The sequence below is a fragment of the Ammospiza caudacuta genome, chromosome 1 (genome assembly GCF_027887145.1).
Source record: "Ammospiza caudacuta isolate bAmmCau1 chromosome 1, bAmmCau1.pri, whole genome shotgun sequence".
In the NCBI taxonomy this organism is placed as follows: domain Eukaryota; kingdom Metazoa; phylum Chordata; class Aves; order Passeriformes; family Passerellidae; genus Ammospiza; species Ammospiza caudacuta.
The window spans coordinates 155,530,314-155,546,170 of NC_080593.1; the positions used below are offsets into that span (position 1 = coordinate 155,530,314).

Here is a 15,857-nt window from a genome sequence, read left to right on the forward strand (position 1 = left end):
ATTTTCCCTATTTTTCCTAATACCGTTCCAAATATTTTTCCATTATTTTTCCCAATGTTTTCCCATTACTTTTCACATTACTTTTCCCATAATTTCCCCTATTTTTCCCAATATTTTTCCCATTATTTTTCCCAATGTTTTTCCCATTACTTTTCCCATTGTTTCCCCTATTTTTCCCAATATTTTTCCATTATTTTTCCCAGTGTTTTTCCCAATGTTTTTCCCATTACTTTTCCCATCATTTCCCCTATTTTTTCCATTATTTTTCCCAATGTTTTTCCCATTACTTTTCCCATCATTTCCCCTATTTTTCCCAATATTTTTCCCATTATTTTTCCCCGTTGTTTTCCCATCGTTTCCCGTATTTCTCCCGATATTTCTCCCCACGTTTCCCCAAACATTTTCCCGTTATTTTGTGCCGTGATTTTCCCGCTGTTCGGCAGGAGCAGCCCCGGGATCCGGATCAAGGAGGAGCCGCCGAGCCCCGCGCGGAGCCCGCAGGGGGACGAGCCCAGGAGCGCCGGCAAGAATTCCGGGAATAATCCCGGGAATAACCCCGGGAATAATCCCGGGAATAACCCCGGGAATAATCCCGGGAATAACTCCGAGACCCCCCTGTCCCCCTCCACCTTCATCGACTCCATCCTGCGGGAGAGCGAGCCCGGAGCCGCCGGCGGCCACCCCCAGCCCCAGGAAAAGTGCCTGAGCGTCGCCTGCCTCGACAAGTGAGCCCCACAATTCCCAAAATTCCCAAAATTCCCAAAATTCACGCCTTGGGGAAAGCGGGAACGGGGAGGAATTCCCAAAATTCCCAAAATTCACGGCTTGGGGAAAGTGGGAACAGGGAGGAATTCCCAAAATTCCCAAAATTCCCAAAATTGACGGCTTGGGGAAAGCGGGAACGTGGAGCAATTCCCAAAATTCCCAAAATTCACGCCTTGGGGAAAGCAGGAACGGGGAGGAATTCCCAAAATTCCCAAAATTCCCAAAATTCACGGCTTGGGGAAAGCGGGAACGGGGAGGAATTCCCAAAATTCCCAAAATTAATGGCTCGGGGAAAGCAGGAATGGGGAGGAATTCCCAAAATTCACGGCTTGGGGAAAGTGGGAACAGGGAGGAATTCCCAAAATTCCCAAAATTCCCAAAATTGACGGCTTGGGGAAAGCGGGAACGGGGAGGAATTCCCAAAATCCTCAAAATTCACGGCTTGGGGAAAGTGGGAACGGGGAGGAATTCCCAAAATTCCCAAAATTCCCAAAATTCACGGTTCAGGGAAAGCGGGAACGGGGAGGAATTCCCAAAATTCCCAAAATTCCCACAATTCACGGCTTGGGGAAAGCGGGAACGGGGAGGAATTCCCAAAATTCCCAAATTCCCAAAATTCACAGCTTGGGGAAAGCGGGAACGGGGAGGAATTCCCAAAATTCCCAAAATTCCCAGCTTGGGAAAAGCTGGGCCGGAATTCTTTGAGTTCCCGGCTCAGGAAAAGTGAGAGTGGGGCAGAATTCCTGACATTCCCGAAATTCCTGGAATTCCCGAAGTTCACAGAATTCCCGGCTTGGGAAAAGCGGGAATGGGGAACAATTCCTGGAATTTCAGGAGTTTCCAGCTCAGGAAAAGCAGAGGGGGAGAAGAATTCCTGGAATTCCCAAAATTCCTGGATTTCCCAGCTCAGGAAAATTAGGATTGGGATGGAATTCCCAGAATTCCCAGAATTCTCAGCTTGGGAAAAGCAGGAGCAGGGCAGAATTCCTGGAATCCTCAGTTCAGGAAAAGTGGGAATGGGGTGGAATTCCTGGAATTTCAGGAATTTCCAGCTTGGGAAAAGCAGGGCTGGGATGGAATTCCCAAAATTCCTGGAATTCCCAGCTTGGGGAAAGTGGGAATGGGGAGAAATTCCTGGAATTTCAGGAATTTTCAGCTTGGGAAAATCAGGAATGGGATGGAATTCCCAAGGGAAAAGTGGGAATGGGGCAGAATTCCCAGTTTGAGGAAAGTGGGAACAGAGAGGAATTCCCAAAATTTCCGGAATTCCCAGCTTGGGAAAAGCAGGAGTGGGATGGAATTCCCAAAATTTCCGGAATTCCTAGCTTGGGAAAAGCAGGAGTTGGGCAGAATTCCCAGAATTTTGGGCATTTCCAGATTGGGGAAAGCAGAATTGGGATGGAATTCCCAAAATTCCTGAAATTCCCAAAATTCGTGGAATTCCCAGTTCAAGAAAAGTGGGAACGGGGAGGAATTCCTGGAATTTCAGGAATTTCCAGCTCGGGAGGAGCAGGATTGGGCCAGAATTCCTGGAATTCCCAGTTCAGGAAAAGTGAGAGTGGGGCAGAATTCCCAGAATTCCCAAAATTCGTGGAATTCCCAGCTTGGGAAAAGCAGGAGCAAGGGAGAATTCCCAAAATTCCCAGCTTGGGAAGGAAAGGCTGGAATTGGGATGGAATTCCTGGAATTCCCAAAATTCATTGAATTCCCAAAATTCCTGGAATTCCCAGCTCAGGAAAAGTGGGAACAGGGAAGAATTCCCAGAATTTCAGGAATTTTCAGCCTGGGAAAAGCAGAATTGGGACGGAATTCCCAAAATTCCTGACATTCCCAAAATTCATGGAATTCCCAGCTCAAGAAAAGTGGGAACGGGGAGGAATTCCTGGAATTTCAGGAATTTCCAGCTCGGGAAAAATAGGAGCAGGGCAGAATTCCAGGAATTCCCAAAAATAATGTAATTCCTAAATTCCCTGGAATTCCCAGCTTGGGGAAAGCAGGAGCAGGGCAGAATTCTTGGAATTCCCAGAACTCCCAAAATTCCTGGAATTCCCACAATTCCCAAAATTCCTGGAATTCCCAGCTCAGGAAAAGTGGGAGCGTGGAGGAATTCCCAGAATTCCAGGAATTTCCAGTTTGAGAAAAGCAGGAGTGGGATGGAATTCCCAAAATTTACGGAATTCCAAGCTCAGGAATAACGGGAGCAGGGCAGAATTCTTGGAATTCCTGGAGTTCCCAGTTCAGGAAAAGTGGGAATGGGGAGGAATTCCTGGAACTTCAGGAATTTCCAGCTTGGGAAAAGCAGGTGTGAGGTGGAATTCCAGCAATTCCCAGCTGAGGGAAAGCAGGAGCGGGATGGAATTTTGGGAATTCCCATTTTGGGAAAAGGGGGAGCGGGGCAGAATTGCCATTCCCGGTTTCCTGACCCCAGTTCCCAGCGATCCCGGGGCTGATCCCATTCCCAGTTCCCCACAATTCCCATTCCCAGTTTCCCAGAATTCCCATTCCCAGTTTCCCAGAATTCCCAATCCCAATCCCAGTTTCCCAGAATTCCATTCCCAGTTTCCCACAATTCTCATTCCCAGTTTCCCAGAATTCCCAATCCCATTCCCAGTTTCCCACAATTCCCAATCCCAGTTTCCCAATCCCAGTTTCCTGCTGCCATTCCCGGTTTCCCGACACCATTCCTGATCCAAATCCCAGTTTCCCAGAATTCCCATTCCCAGCTTCCCAGAATTCCCAATCCCATTCCCAGTTTCCCACAATTCCCATTCCCAGTTTCCCAGAATTCCCATTCCCAGTTTCCCACAATTCCCATTCCCAGTTTCCCAATCCCAGTTTCCCGCTGCCATTCCCGGTTTCCCAATCCCGATTTCCCAGAATTCCCATTCCCAGAATTCCCATTCCCAGTTTCCCATTCCCAGTTTCCGGCTCCCATTCCCGTTATTCCCGGGGTTTTCCTGACCCCTTTCCCGTTATTCCGGGTGTGTTCTCCAACCCCGTTTGTTCCCGGTGTATTTCCTGATCCCATTCCCAGCATTCCCGTTATTCCCGTTATTCCCCGGGTGTTCCCTTAGCCCCGTTCATTCCCGGTCCGGTCCCAGTGCGTTCCTGGTGTTCGTTTCTGGTGTTCATTCCTGCTGTTGTTTGTTCGTTCCCGCTGTTGTTTGTTCATTCAATTGTTGTTCATTCCCGCTGTTCATCCCCGCTGTTGTTTGTTCATTCCCACTGTTCGCTCCCATTGTTGTTATTCCCATTGTTATTCCCGTTGTTGTTCATTCCTGCTGTTCATTCCCATTCCCACTGTTCATTCCCGCTGTTGTTTGTTCATTCAATTGTTGTTCATTCCCGCTGTTCATTCCCATCACTGCTCTTGTTTGTCATTCCCGCTGTGGTTGTTTGTCGTTCTGAGTGTAGTTGTTGTTCATTCCTGCTGTTGTTGTTCATTCCCGCTGTTCATTCCTGCTGTTGTTGTTCATTCTGGGTGTTGTTGTTTATCGTTCCCGCTGTTGTTGTTCATTCCCGCTGTTCATTCCTGCTGTTGTTGGTCATTATGGGTGTTGTTGTTTATCATTCCCGCTGTTGTTTGCTCATTCCCGTTGTTGTCCATTCCCGCTGTTGCTGTTCATTCCCATTGTTGTTGTTGTTCATTCCCATTGTTGTTGTTGTTCATTCCCATTGTTGTTCGTTCCCACTGTTGCTGTTCATTCCTGCTGTTGTTTATCATTCCTGCTGTTGTTGTTTATCATCCCTGCTGTTATCATTCCCACTGTTGTTATCATTCCCGCTGTTGCTGTTTATTATTCCCGTTGCTGTTGTTTATCATTCCCACTGTTGCTGTTGTTTATCATTCCCGCTGTTGTTTATCATTCCCACTGTTGCTGTAGTTTATCATTCCTGCTGTTGTTGTTTATCATTCCTGCTGTTGTTTATCATTCCCACTGTTGTTGTTTATCATTCCTGCTGTTGCTGTTGTTTATCATCCCCGCGGTTGTTTATCATTCCCGCTGTTGTTGTTTATCATTCCCGCTGTTGCTGTTGTTTATCATCCCCGCTGTTGTTTATCATTCCCACTGTTGCTGTTGTTTATCATTGCCGTTGCTGTTGTTTATCATTCCCGCTGTTGCTGTTGTTTATCGTCCCCGCTGTTGCTGTTGTTTATCATTCCCACTGTTGCTGTTGTTTATCGTTCCCGTTGCTGTTGTTTATCGTTGCCGTTGCTGTTGTTTATCATTCCCGCTGTTGCTGTTGTTTATCACTCCCGTTGCTGTTGTTTATCGTTCCCGTTGCTGTTGTTTATCGTCCCCGCTGTTGCTGTTGTTTATCATTCCTGTTGCTGTTGTTTATCGTTGCCGTTGCTGTTGTTTATCATTCTCGCTGTTGCTGTTGTTTATCGTCCCCGCTGTTGCTGTTGTTTATCCGGTGCCGCAGGTCGGAGCTGAACGAGCACCTGGACACGATCGACTCCAGCCTGGACAATCTGCAGGCGCTGCTCAGCACCCACGGCTTCAGCATGGACAGCGCCCTGCTCGACGTGAGTGTGCCCGCAAAAAATTCCCAAAAAATTCCCGGAAAAAAAAATTCCCAAAAAATTCCCGAAAAAAAATTTCCCAAAAATTCCAGCTGGAAAGTCCCAAAATCCCAAACAAAATGCCCAAAAATCATCAACGCCCACTGGGAATTCCCGGCCCATTCCCAGTGGGAGTTCCCAGGATAAATCCGTCCCTGCTCCTCATGAGCCTGCCCAGAATTCCCAAAATTCACGGGAAAAAATCCTGGAATTCCCAAAAATTCCAATTGGGAATTCCCAGAATCCCCAAAATCCCAAAAATTCCCAAAAAACCCCAGTGCCCATTGGGAATTCCCAGAATCCCAGCTCATTCCCAGTTGGAATTCCCAGGATAAATCCGTCCCTGCTCGATGTCAGAATTGCCAGAAATCCCAAAATTCCCAGAAAAAATCCCGGAATTCCGACTGGGAACTCCCAAAATCCCCAATTCCCAGAATCCCAAATTGCCAGTGGGAATTCCTGGGATCCCAGCTCATTCCCAGGTCAGGGAATTCCCAGGATAAATCCGTCCCTGCTCAACGTGGCAATTCCCAAAAATACCAAAATTCCCAGAAAAAAAACCTAAAAAATTCCCCAAATTCCCAGAAAAAATCCCAAAAATTCTAACTGGGAAATCCCAAAATCCCGAATGCCCAAAATCCCAAAAATCTCCGGTGCCCGCTGGGAATTCCCAGCCCATTCCCAGTGGGAATTCCCAGGATAAATCCGTCCCTGCTCAACCTGAGAATTCCAAAAAATCCTGGAAAAATGTCAGAATTCCCAAAAAATTCCAACTGGGGATTCCCAAAATCCCGAATGCCCAAAGTCCCCATTCCCAGTGGGAATTCCCAGGGTAAATCAGTCCCTGCTTAACCTGAGAATTCCCAAAAAACACAAAAAAAATTCCCAGGAAAAAAAATCCAAAAAAATCCCAAAAATTCCAACTGGGAAGTCCCAAAATCCCAAAAAAACCAAAAATCACCAACACCCACTGGGAATTCCTGGCCCGTTCCCAATGGGAATTCCCAGGATAAATCCGTCCCTGCCCGACGTGAGAACTACCAAAAAACCCGGAAAAAATTCCTGGAAAAATTCCCAGAAATTCCAGCTGGGAACTCCCAAAATCCCAAAAAATCCCCAAAAACTCCCCAGTGCCCACTGGGAATTTCCGGCCCATTCCCGGTGGGAATTCCCGGGATAAATCCGTCCCTGCTCGACGTGAGAATTCCCAGAAATTCACAAAAATTCCAGGGGAAAAATTCCAAATGGGAAATCACAAGATCCCAAAAAAAAATCCCCCAAATCCCCGGTGCCCAACTGGGAATTCCCAACCCATTCCCAGTGGGAATTCCCAGGACAAACCCATCCCTGCTCCATGGGATGCCCCCAGAATTCCCAAAAATGCCTGGAAAAAATCCCAGGAATTCCCAATTTGGGGTCGAGATTTCCCAATAATTCCCCTTTTGGTGTGGGATTTCCCCAGAATTCCCATTCTGGGTGTGGGATTTCCCAGGAATTCCCATTCTGCGTGTGGGATTTCCCCGGAATTCCCACTTTGGGGGCCGAGTTTTCCCAGGAATTCCCATTTTGGGTGTGGGATTTCCCAGGAATTCCCATTTTAGGTGCGGGATTTCCCCGGAATTCCCATTTTGGGGCCGGGATTTCCCAATAATTCCCCTTTTGGTATGGGATTACCCCAGAATTCCCATTCTGGGTGTGGGATTTCCCAGGAATTCCCATTCTGCATGTGGGATTTCCCAGGAATTCCCATTCTGCGTGTGGGATTTCCCCGGAATTCCCACTTTGGGGGCCGAGTTTTCCCAGGAATTCCCATTTTGGGTGTGGGATTTCCCAGGAATTCCCATTTTAGGTGCGGGATTTCCCCGGAATTCCCATTTTGGGGCCGGGATTTCCCGGGAATTCCGGCGTTCCCGGTCTCATTCCCGTTTTCCCGGCAGCTCTTCAGCCCCTCGGTGGCGGTGCCCGACGTGACCCTGCCGGACCTGGACAGCAGCCTGGCCAGCGTGAGCGCAAAATCCCGGAATTCTCGGCGATTGTTGGGAATTCTGGGGAATTTGGGGAATTCTGGGGCATTCCCAGCCGCCACAATGACCCCAAAAAGGGCAAATCCCAAATTTTCCAGCCCCCTGGGATTCCCATTTCAGCCCCCACGGGCTGGGATTCCCCGGGGAAATACCAGGATTGGGATCGGGATCGGGATTGGGATCGGGATTGGGATTAGTGCTGGGATTGGGATTGGGATTAGTGCTGGGATTGGGATTGGGATCGGGATTGGGATTGGGATTAGTGCTGGGATTGGGATTAGTGCTGGGATTGGGATTGGGATCGGGATTGGGATCGGGATTGGGATTAGTGCTGGGATTAGTGCTGGGATTGGGATTAGTGCTGGGATTGGGATTGGGATTGGGATTAGGGTTGGGTTGGGGCTGAGATTAGGGCTGGGGTTGGGATTGAGATGAGGGTTGGTATCAGGGCTGGCATTGGGATTGGGATCGGGATTAGGGCTGGGATTGGGATCGGGATTATGGTTGGGATTGCAATTGGGATTATGGTTGGGATTGGGATTATGGTTGGGATTGGGATCGGGATTAGGGCTGGGATCGGGATTGGGATTATGGCTGGGATTGGGATTGGGATTGTGGCTGGGATTGGGATCGGGATTAGGGCTGGGATTGGGATTGGGATTATGGCTGGGATTGGGAGCGGGATTAGGGCTGGGATCAGGGTTGGGATTGGGACTATGGCTGGGATTGGGATTACGGCTGGGATTGGGATCAGGGCTGGGGCTGAGATCAGGATGAGGTTTGGGATTGGGATTGGGATTAGGGCTGGGATTGGGATTACGGCTGGGGCTGAGATCAGGATGAGGTTTGGGGTTGGGATTGGGATCGGGATTGGGAACGTGACTGGGGCCACAATCGGGATCAGAATTGGGATCGGAGCAGGGATCGGGATCGGGATTGGGGCTGGGATTGGGATGAGGGATTTGGATCGGGATTAGGGCTGGCATTGAGATCAGGGGTGGGATTGGGATCGGGATCGGGATCGAGGCTGGGATTGGGATCAGGGTTGGGATTGGGACTGGGATTAAGGCTGGGATCAGGATTGGGGCAGGGATTGGGATTGGGGTCAGGGTTAGGGCAGGGATAGGGATTGGGGCAGGGATTGGGATTGGGATTGGGATCAGGATTGGCGCTGAGATAAGTACGAGGCCTGGGATTGGGATTGGGATTGGGATTGGGGCCACAATCGGGATCTGGATTGGGATCAGAATTGGGATCGGAGCAGGGATCAGGATCGGGATTGGGGCTGGGTTTAGGATCAGGGCTGGGATTGGGATTAGGGCCGTGTTTGGTGCCAGGATCAGGGCTGGGACCGGGATTGAGATTGGGATTGGGATCAGGACTGGGATTGGGGCTGGAATTGGGATGAGGGATTTGGATCGGGATTAGGGTTGGGATCGGGATCAGGGTGGGACGGGGATTGGGGCTGGGACTGGGATTGGGATCGGGGCTGGGACTGGGATCAAGATTAGGCCTGGGATTGGGATTGGGGTTGGGATCTTGATGGGATTGGGATTGGGGCTGGGATTGGGATTGGGATCAAGATCAGGGCTGAGATTGGGGCTGGGTTTGGGATTGGGATCAAGATCAGGGCCAGGATTTGAGCTGGATGGGAATTAGGACTGGGATTGGGATTAAAGCTGGAACGGGGACCGGGCCTCGGATTGGGATTGGGATTGGGATTGGCATCTGAATTGGGGCTGGGATTAGGATCAGGCTGGGATTGGGATCAGGATTGGGGCTGGGATTGGGATTGGAGTCGGGGCTGGGGTTGGGATTGGGGGTCCAATTAGGATTGGGGATGGGATTGGGATTGGGATTGCAGTTAGGGTTGGGGATTAGGATTGGGGCCCCAACTGGGACTGGCATCGGGGCTGGGATTTGGATCGGGATCGGGACTGGGATCGGGATTAGGGCTGGGATTGGGATGGCTCAGGATTAGGATTGGGGCTGAGATTGGGATTAGGGCTGGAACTGGAGTTGGGGTTGGAGCTGGGATAGGAATTGGAGTTGGGGCTGCGGTTTGGATCCGGGCTGGGGTTGGGATGGGGCTCAGCGCAAAGAGTGGGGCTGGGGTCAGCATCGGCACTGGGATTGGGATCAGGACTGGGATTGGGATTAGGGCTGGGATTGGGATTGGGATCAGGACTGGGATTGGGATTAGGGCTGGGATTGGGATTGGGACTGGGATTGGGATTGAGATTAGGGCTGGGATTGGGATTGGGATCAGGACTGGGATTGGGATTGAGATTAGGGCTGGGATCGGGATTGGGATCAGGACTGGGATTGGGATTGAGATTGGGGCTGGGATCAGGATCGGGATTGGGGCTGAGATCAGGATGAGGCCTGAGATTGGGATTGGGGCCGCAATTGGGATCAGGATTGGGATTGGGATCAGGGATTTGGATCGCAATTAGGGCTGGGGCTCGGGTTGGGGTTGGAACTGGAATCGAGATTGGGATCAGGGCTGAGACCGGGATTGGGATTGGGATTGGGATTGGGATTGGGATTGGGATTGGGATTAAGGCTGGGTTCAGTGCCACAATCAGGGCTGGGACCGGGATTGGGATTGGGATTGGGATTAAGGCTGGGTTCAGTGCCACGATGAGGGTTGGGACTGGGATTGAGATTGGGATTGGGATTGGGATCAGGGCTGGGATTGGGATTAGGCTGGAATTAGGATCAGATTGGGATCGGGATCAGGGCTGGGATTGGGATTGGAATTTGGGTTTGGGATCAGGATCAGGTTTGGGATTGTGATTGAGGATGGGATTGGGATTGGGACTGGGATTGGGATCGGGGTCAAGTCTGGGATAAAGGATTGGGATGGGGATCAGGGATCAGGACCGAGATCCCCTCCAGGATCGTTCCCAGCTGTGCCAGCCTGGCAGCACCATCCCCGCCCCGTTCCCGGGATTTCCCTCTCCGGGATCATTTCTGGGATGAGCAGGGGCTGAGCTTGGGATCCCTTTAAAACCCCAAAACCCTCGGGATGAGCGGAAATAATTCCCAGAATTCCGGCAGATCCAGGATCTCCTCTCCAACCAGGAGCAGCAGAAACCGACGGAGACCGAGCCGGGCGCGGGGGACTCCGGTACCCCAGGGCAAATTCGGGAAATCTGGGAATTTTGGGGAATGGGGGGACTCGGGTATCCCAGGGCAAATTCGGGAAATTTGGGAATTTTGGGGAATGGGGGGACTCCGGTACCCCAGGGCAAATTCGGGAATTTTGGGGAATGGGGGGACTCGGGTATTCCAGGGGAAATTCGGGAAATTTGGGTATTTTGGGGAATGGGGGACTCGGGTATCCCAGGGGAAATTTGGGAATTTCAGGGAATGGGGGGACTCGGGTATTCCAGGGGAAATTTGGGAATTTTGGGAATTTTGGGGAATGGGGGGACTCGGGTATCCCAGGGGAAATTCGGGAAATTTGGGAATTTTGGGGAATGGGGGGACTCCGGTACCCCAGGGCAAATTCAGGAAATTTGGGAATTTTGGGGAATGGGGGGACTCGGGTATTCCAGGGGAAATTCGGGAAATTTGGGTATTTTGGGGAATGGGGGGACTCGGGTATTCCAGGGGAAATTCGGGAAATTTGGGAATTTTGGGGAATGGGGGACTCGGGTATCCCAGGGGAAATTTGGGAATTTCAGGGAATGGGGGGACTCGGGTATTCCAGGGGAAATTTGGGAATTTTGGGGAATGGGGGGACTCGGGTATTCCATGGGAAATTTGGGAATTTTGGGGTTTTTGGGATATTTGGGAATGGGGGACTCGGGTATTCCAGGGGAAATTTGGGAATTTTGGGGTTTTTGGGATATTTGGGAATGGGGGACTCGGGTATTCCAGGGGAAATTTGGGATTTGGGGATGGGGGACTGCGGTATCCCGTGGGGATTTTGGGGTTTTTGGGATTTGGGAGTGGGGAGATCTGGTATCTCAATGGGAACTTTGGGATTTTGGAAATTTGGGAATGGGGGACTCCGGTATCGCAGCGGGAATTTTGGGGATTTTTGGGAATGGGGAACTCCAGTACGCCATGGGAATTTTGGTATTTTTGGGAATGGGGGACTCGGGTATCCCAATGGGAATTTTGGAGTTTTTGGGATATTTGGGAATGCAGGACTCCGGCATCCCAATGAGAATTTTGGAAATTTCAGGTATTTTGTGATTTGGGAATGGGGGACTCCAGTATCCAAGGGGAATTTGGGGATTTTTGGGATATTTGGGGATGGGAGACTCTGGTATCCCAACGGGAATTTTGGGATATTTGGGAACGGGGGACTCTGGTATCCCACAGGAATTTTGGGATATTTGGGGATGAGAGACTCTGGTATCCCAACGGGAATTTTGGGATATTTGGGGATGGGGGACTCTGGTATCCCGCAGGAATTTTGGGATATTTGGGGATGGGGGACTCTGGTATCCCGCAGGAATTTTGGGAGATTTGGGATATTTGGGAATGGGGGACTCTGGTATCCCAACGGGAATTTTGGGGTTTTTGGGAATGGGGGACTCTGGTATCCCGCAGGAATTTTGGGATATTTGGGGATGGGGGGGCTCTGGTATCCCACAGGAATTTTGGGATATTTGGGATATTTGGGAATGGGGGACTCTGGTATCCCAACGGGAATTTTGGGGTTTTTGGGAATGGGGGACTCTGGTATCCCAACGGGAATTTTGGGATATTTGGGAATGGGGGACTCTGGTATCCCGCAGGAATTTTGGGATATTTGGGGATGGGGGGCTCTGGTATCCCACAGGAATTTTGGGAGATTTGGGATATTTGGGAATGGGGGACTCTGGTATCCCAACGGGAATTTTGGGGTTTTTGGGATCCCATGGGATATTTGGGGATGGGGGACTCCGGTATCCCAATGGGAATTTGGGATTTGGGGTGGGGTTGCAATTAGGATTGCGTGTGGGTTTTGGGATTAGGATTGGGATTAGGATTAGGACTAGGATGGGATTGGGATGCTCACCCACACTGTCCTGGAATTCCAACCTGGAGCTGGCATCATCCCAAACGTTCCCTGCTCTCCATCCCAAACATTCCCTGCAGCTGCTGTTGCTGGTGGATTTTCCCAATCCCAAAATCCCCGTCCCAAATTCCCAATCCCAGTCCCACATTTCCAGTCCCAAATTCCCGTTGTTCCAGGGAAGCGGCTCCTTCGCTGCACAGCGCACGATCCCAGCCCCACATTCCCCACCCTATAACCCCACATTTCCAGTCCCAAATTCCCGTTGTTCCAGGGAAGCGGCTCCTTCGCTGCACAGCGCACGATCCCAGCCCCACAGTCCCCATCCTATAACCCCACGTTCCCAATCCCAAATTCCCGTTGTTCCAGGGAAGCAGCTCGTTCCCTGCACGGTCCAGCCGCTGTTCCTGGTGGATTATCCCAAATTCCCAATCCTAGAATCCCAAATTCCCAATCCCCAATTCCCAAATTCTCGTTGTTCCAGGGAAGCAGCTCATTCCCTGCACGGTGCAGCCGCTGTTCCTGGTGGATTATCCCAATCCCATAATCCAAATCCCCAATTCCCAATCCCCAATTCCCAATCAATTCCCATTTCCCAGGGAAGCAGCTGGTTCCCTGCATAGTAGATTATCCCAAACCCCAAGTCCCATAATCCCGATCCCACATTCCCGTTGTTCCAGGGAAGCAGCTCGTTCCCTGCACGGTGCAGCCGCTGTTCCTGGTGGATTATCCCAATCCCACAATCCCAATCCCAAATAATTCCCAAATTCCCATTTCCAGGGAAGCAGCTCGTTCCTTGCACGCTGCAGCCGCTGTTCCTGGTGGATTATCCCAAATTCCCATTTTCCCAAATTTCCAATGGGAAAAATTCCCATTTTTCCACGGAAGCAGCTGGTTCCCTGCCCAGTGCATGATCCCAACCCCAAATTCCCAGTCTCAATCCCTCACGCCCAATCCCGTTTATTCCGATCCCAAATTCCCATTTCCAGGGAAGCAGCTGCTGCCCTGCACAGGGCGTGATCCCAAATCCCGCATTCCGATTCCCACATTCCCATTTCCCATTCCCACATTCCCGTTTTTCCAGAGAGGCAGCTGGTGCCCTGCACAGTGCAGCCGCTGTTCCTTGTGGATTATCCCAATCCCATAATCCAAATCCCATAATCCCAATCCCATTTATTCCAATCTCAATCCCAGATTCCCGTTGTTCCAGGGAAGCAGCTGGTGCCCTGCACAGGGCATGATCCCAGTCCCCCATTCCCAATTTCAATCCCGTTTATCCCAATCCCAAATTCGTTCCCTGCACAGTCCAAGCTGCTGTTCCTGGTGGGTTACCCCCAGTTCCCAATCCCACATTCCCAAATTCCCAATCCCAAAGGTGCAATCCCAAATTCCCAATCCCAAATTCCCATTTCCCAGGGAAGCAGCTGGTTCCCTGCACCGTGGATTATCCCTCCCAATCCCATTTATCCCAATCCAATTTCCACAATCCCAATCCCACATTACTAATCTCAATCCCACAATCCCATTTCCAATCCCACAATCCCAAATTCCCATTTATCCCGAATTCCCAATCAATTCCCGTTGTTCCATGGAAGCAGCTCGTTCCCTGCACAGTCCAGCCGCTGTTCCTGGTGGATTATCCCAATCCCATAATCCCAATCCCAAATAATTCTCAAATTCCCATTTCCAGGGAAGCAGCTGGTTCCCTGCACAGTCCAGCTGCTGTTCCTGGTGGATTATCCCAATCCCAAATTCCCAATCCCATAATCCCAATCCCACATTCCCAATCCCACATTCCCAATCCCAAATTCCCAAATTCCCGTTGTTCCAGGGAAGCAGCTGGTTCCCTGCACAGTCCAGCCGCTGTTCCTGGTGGATTATCCCAACCCCACATTCCCAATCCCCAATCCCAGATTCCCAATCAATTCCCATTTCCCAGGGAAGCAGCTGGTTCCCTGCATAGTAGATTATCCCAAACCCCAAGTCCCATAATCCCAACCCCACATTCCCGTTGTTCCATGGAAGCAGCTCATTCCCTGCACGGTGCAGCCGCTGTTCCTGGTGGATTATCCCAATCCCAAATCCCAATTCCGTAATCCCAATCCCACATTCCCAATCCCCAATTCCACATTCCCGTTGATCCAGGGAAGCAGCTGGTGCCCTGCACGGTGCAGCCGCTGTTCCTGGTGGATTATCCCAATCCCAAATCCCAATTCCATAATCCCAATCCCACATTCCCAATCCCGTAATCCCCAATTCCCACATTCCCGTTGTTCCATGGAAGCAGCTCGTTCCCTGCACGGTGCAGCCGCTGTTCCTGGTGGATTATCCCAATCCCAAATTCTCAATCCCATAATCCCAATCCCACATTCCCAATCCCCAATCCCACATTCCCGTTGATCCAGGGAAGCAGCTCGTTCCCTGCACGGTGCAGCCGCTGTTCCTGGTGGATTATCCCAATCCCAAATCCCAATTCCGTCATCCCAATCCCACATTCCCAATCCCACATTCCAAATCCCACATTCCCAATCCCGTAATCCCCAATTCCCACATTCCCGTTGTTCCAGGGAAGCAGCTGGTTCCCTGCACAGTGCAGCCGCTGTTCCTGGTGGATTATCCCAATCCCAAATTCTCAATCCCATAATCCCAATCCCACATTCCCAATCCCCAATCCCACATTCCCGTTGTTCCAGGGAAGCAGCTGGTGCCCTGCACGGTGCAGCCGCTGTTCCTGGTGGATTATCCCAATCCCAAATCCCAATTCCGTCATCCCAATCCCACATTCCCAGTCCCACATTCCAAATCCCACATTCCCAATCCCAAATTCCCACATTCCCGTTGTTCCAGGGAAGCAGCTGGTGCCCTGCACGGTGCAGCCGCTGTTCCTGGTGGATTCCAGCGCCGTCGACGTCGGCTCCGGGGATCTCCCCATTTTCTTCGAGCTGGGCGAGGGCCCCCCGAGCTTCCCGGACGGGGACGAGTATCCCGAGGAGTACCCCGAGGAGTATCCCGAGGAGTACCCGGAGGAGTACCCCGAGGAGTACCCCGAGGACCCCGCGCTCATCCCGCCCGCGCCCAAGGACCCGGCCGTGTCCTAAAGGGGACGGGGACGCGATCCCCCCCCCCCCAAAAAAAAAACAAAACAAAAACGGGATCCAAAAAAACAAAAAAAAACCAAAAAAACCCCACAAAAACGGGATCCCAAAAAACAACGGGATCCCAAAGAAAACACCAGGATCCTAAAAACAAACGGGATCCCAAAAAACAACGGGATCCCAAAGAAAACACCAGGATCCTAAAAACAAACGGGGTCCCAAAAAAACTGGGATCCCAAAAGAAAAATGGGATCCCAAAAAAAAACAAAAATGGGATCCCAAAAACACAAAAAAAGGGAGGGAAGCCCCAAGTGACTCGTCCTGCTTGGCACAGAAACCCGGAGGAGCCAACGCCGCCCTCGGGGAATCCCGGGGGATTCCGGGAGTTC

The 15,857-nt window shown here is 50.9% G+C and overlaps 1 protein-coding gene across 1 annotated transcript in view; it reads left to right on the top strand.

Annotated features, from left to right (window-relative positions):
- The window catches only part of HSF1 (heat shock transcription factor 1), a 68,069-nt gene extending 52,598 nt beyond the window's left edge, over positions 1–15,471 (top strand). Inside the window, exons 9-13 of the mRNA XM_058812083.1 lie at positions 444–725; positions 5,194–5,296; positions 7,270–7,335; positions 10,420–10,489; positions 15,221–15,471. Coding sequence (XP_058668066.1) covers positions 444–725; positions 5,194–5,296; positions 7,270–7,335; positions 10,420–10,489; positions 15,221–15,471 — 772 coding nt within the window. The remainder of the gene's footprint in view (positions 1–443; positions 726–5,193; positions 5,297–7,269; positions 7,336–10,419; positions 10,490–15,220) is intronic.
- Positions 15,472–15,857: the final 386 nt, after the last annotated feature.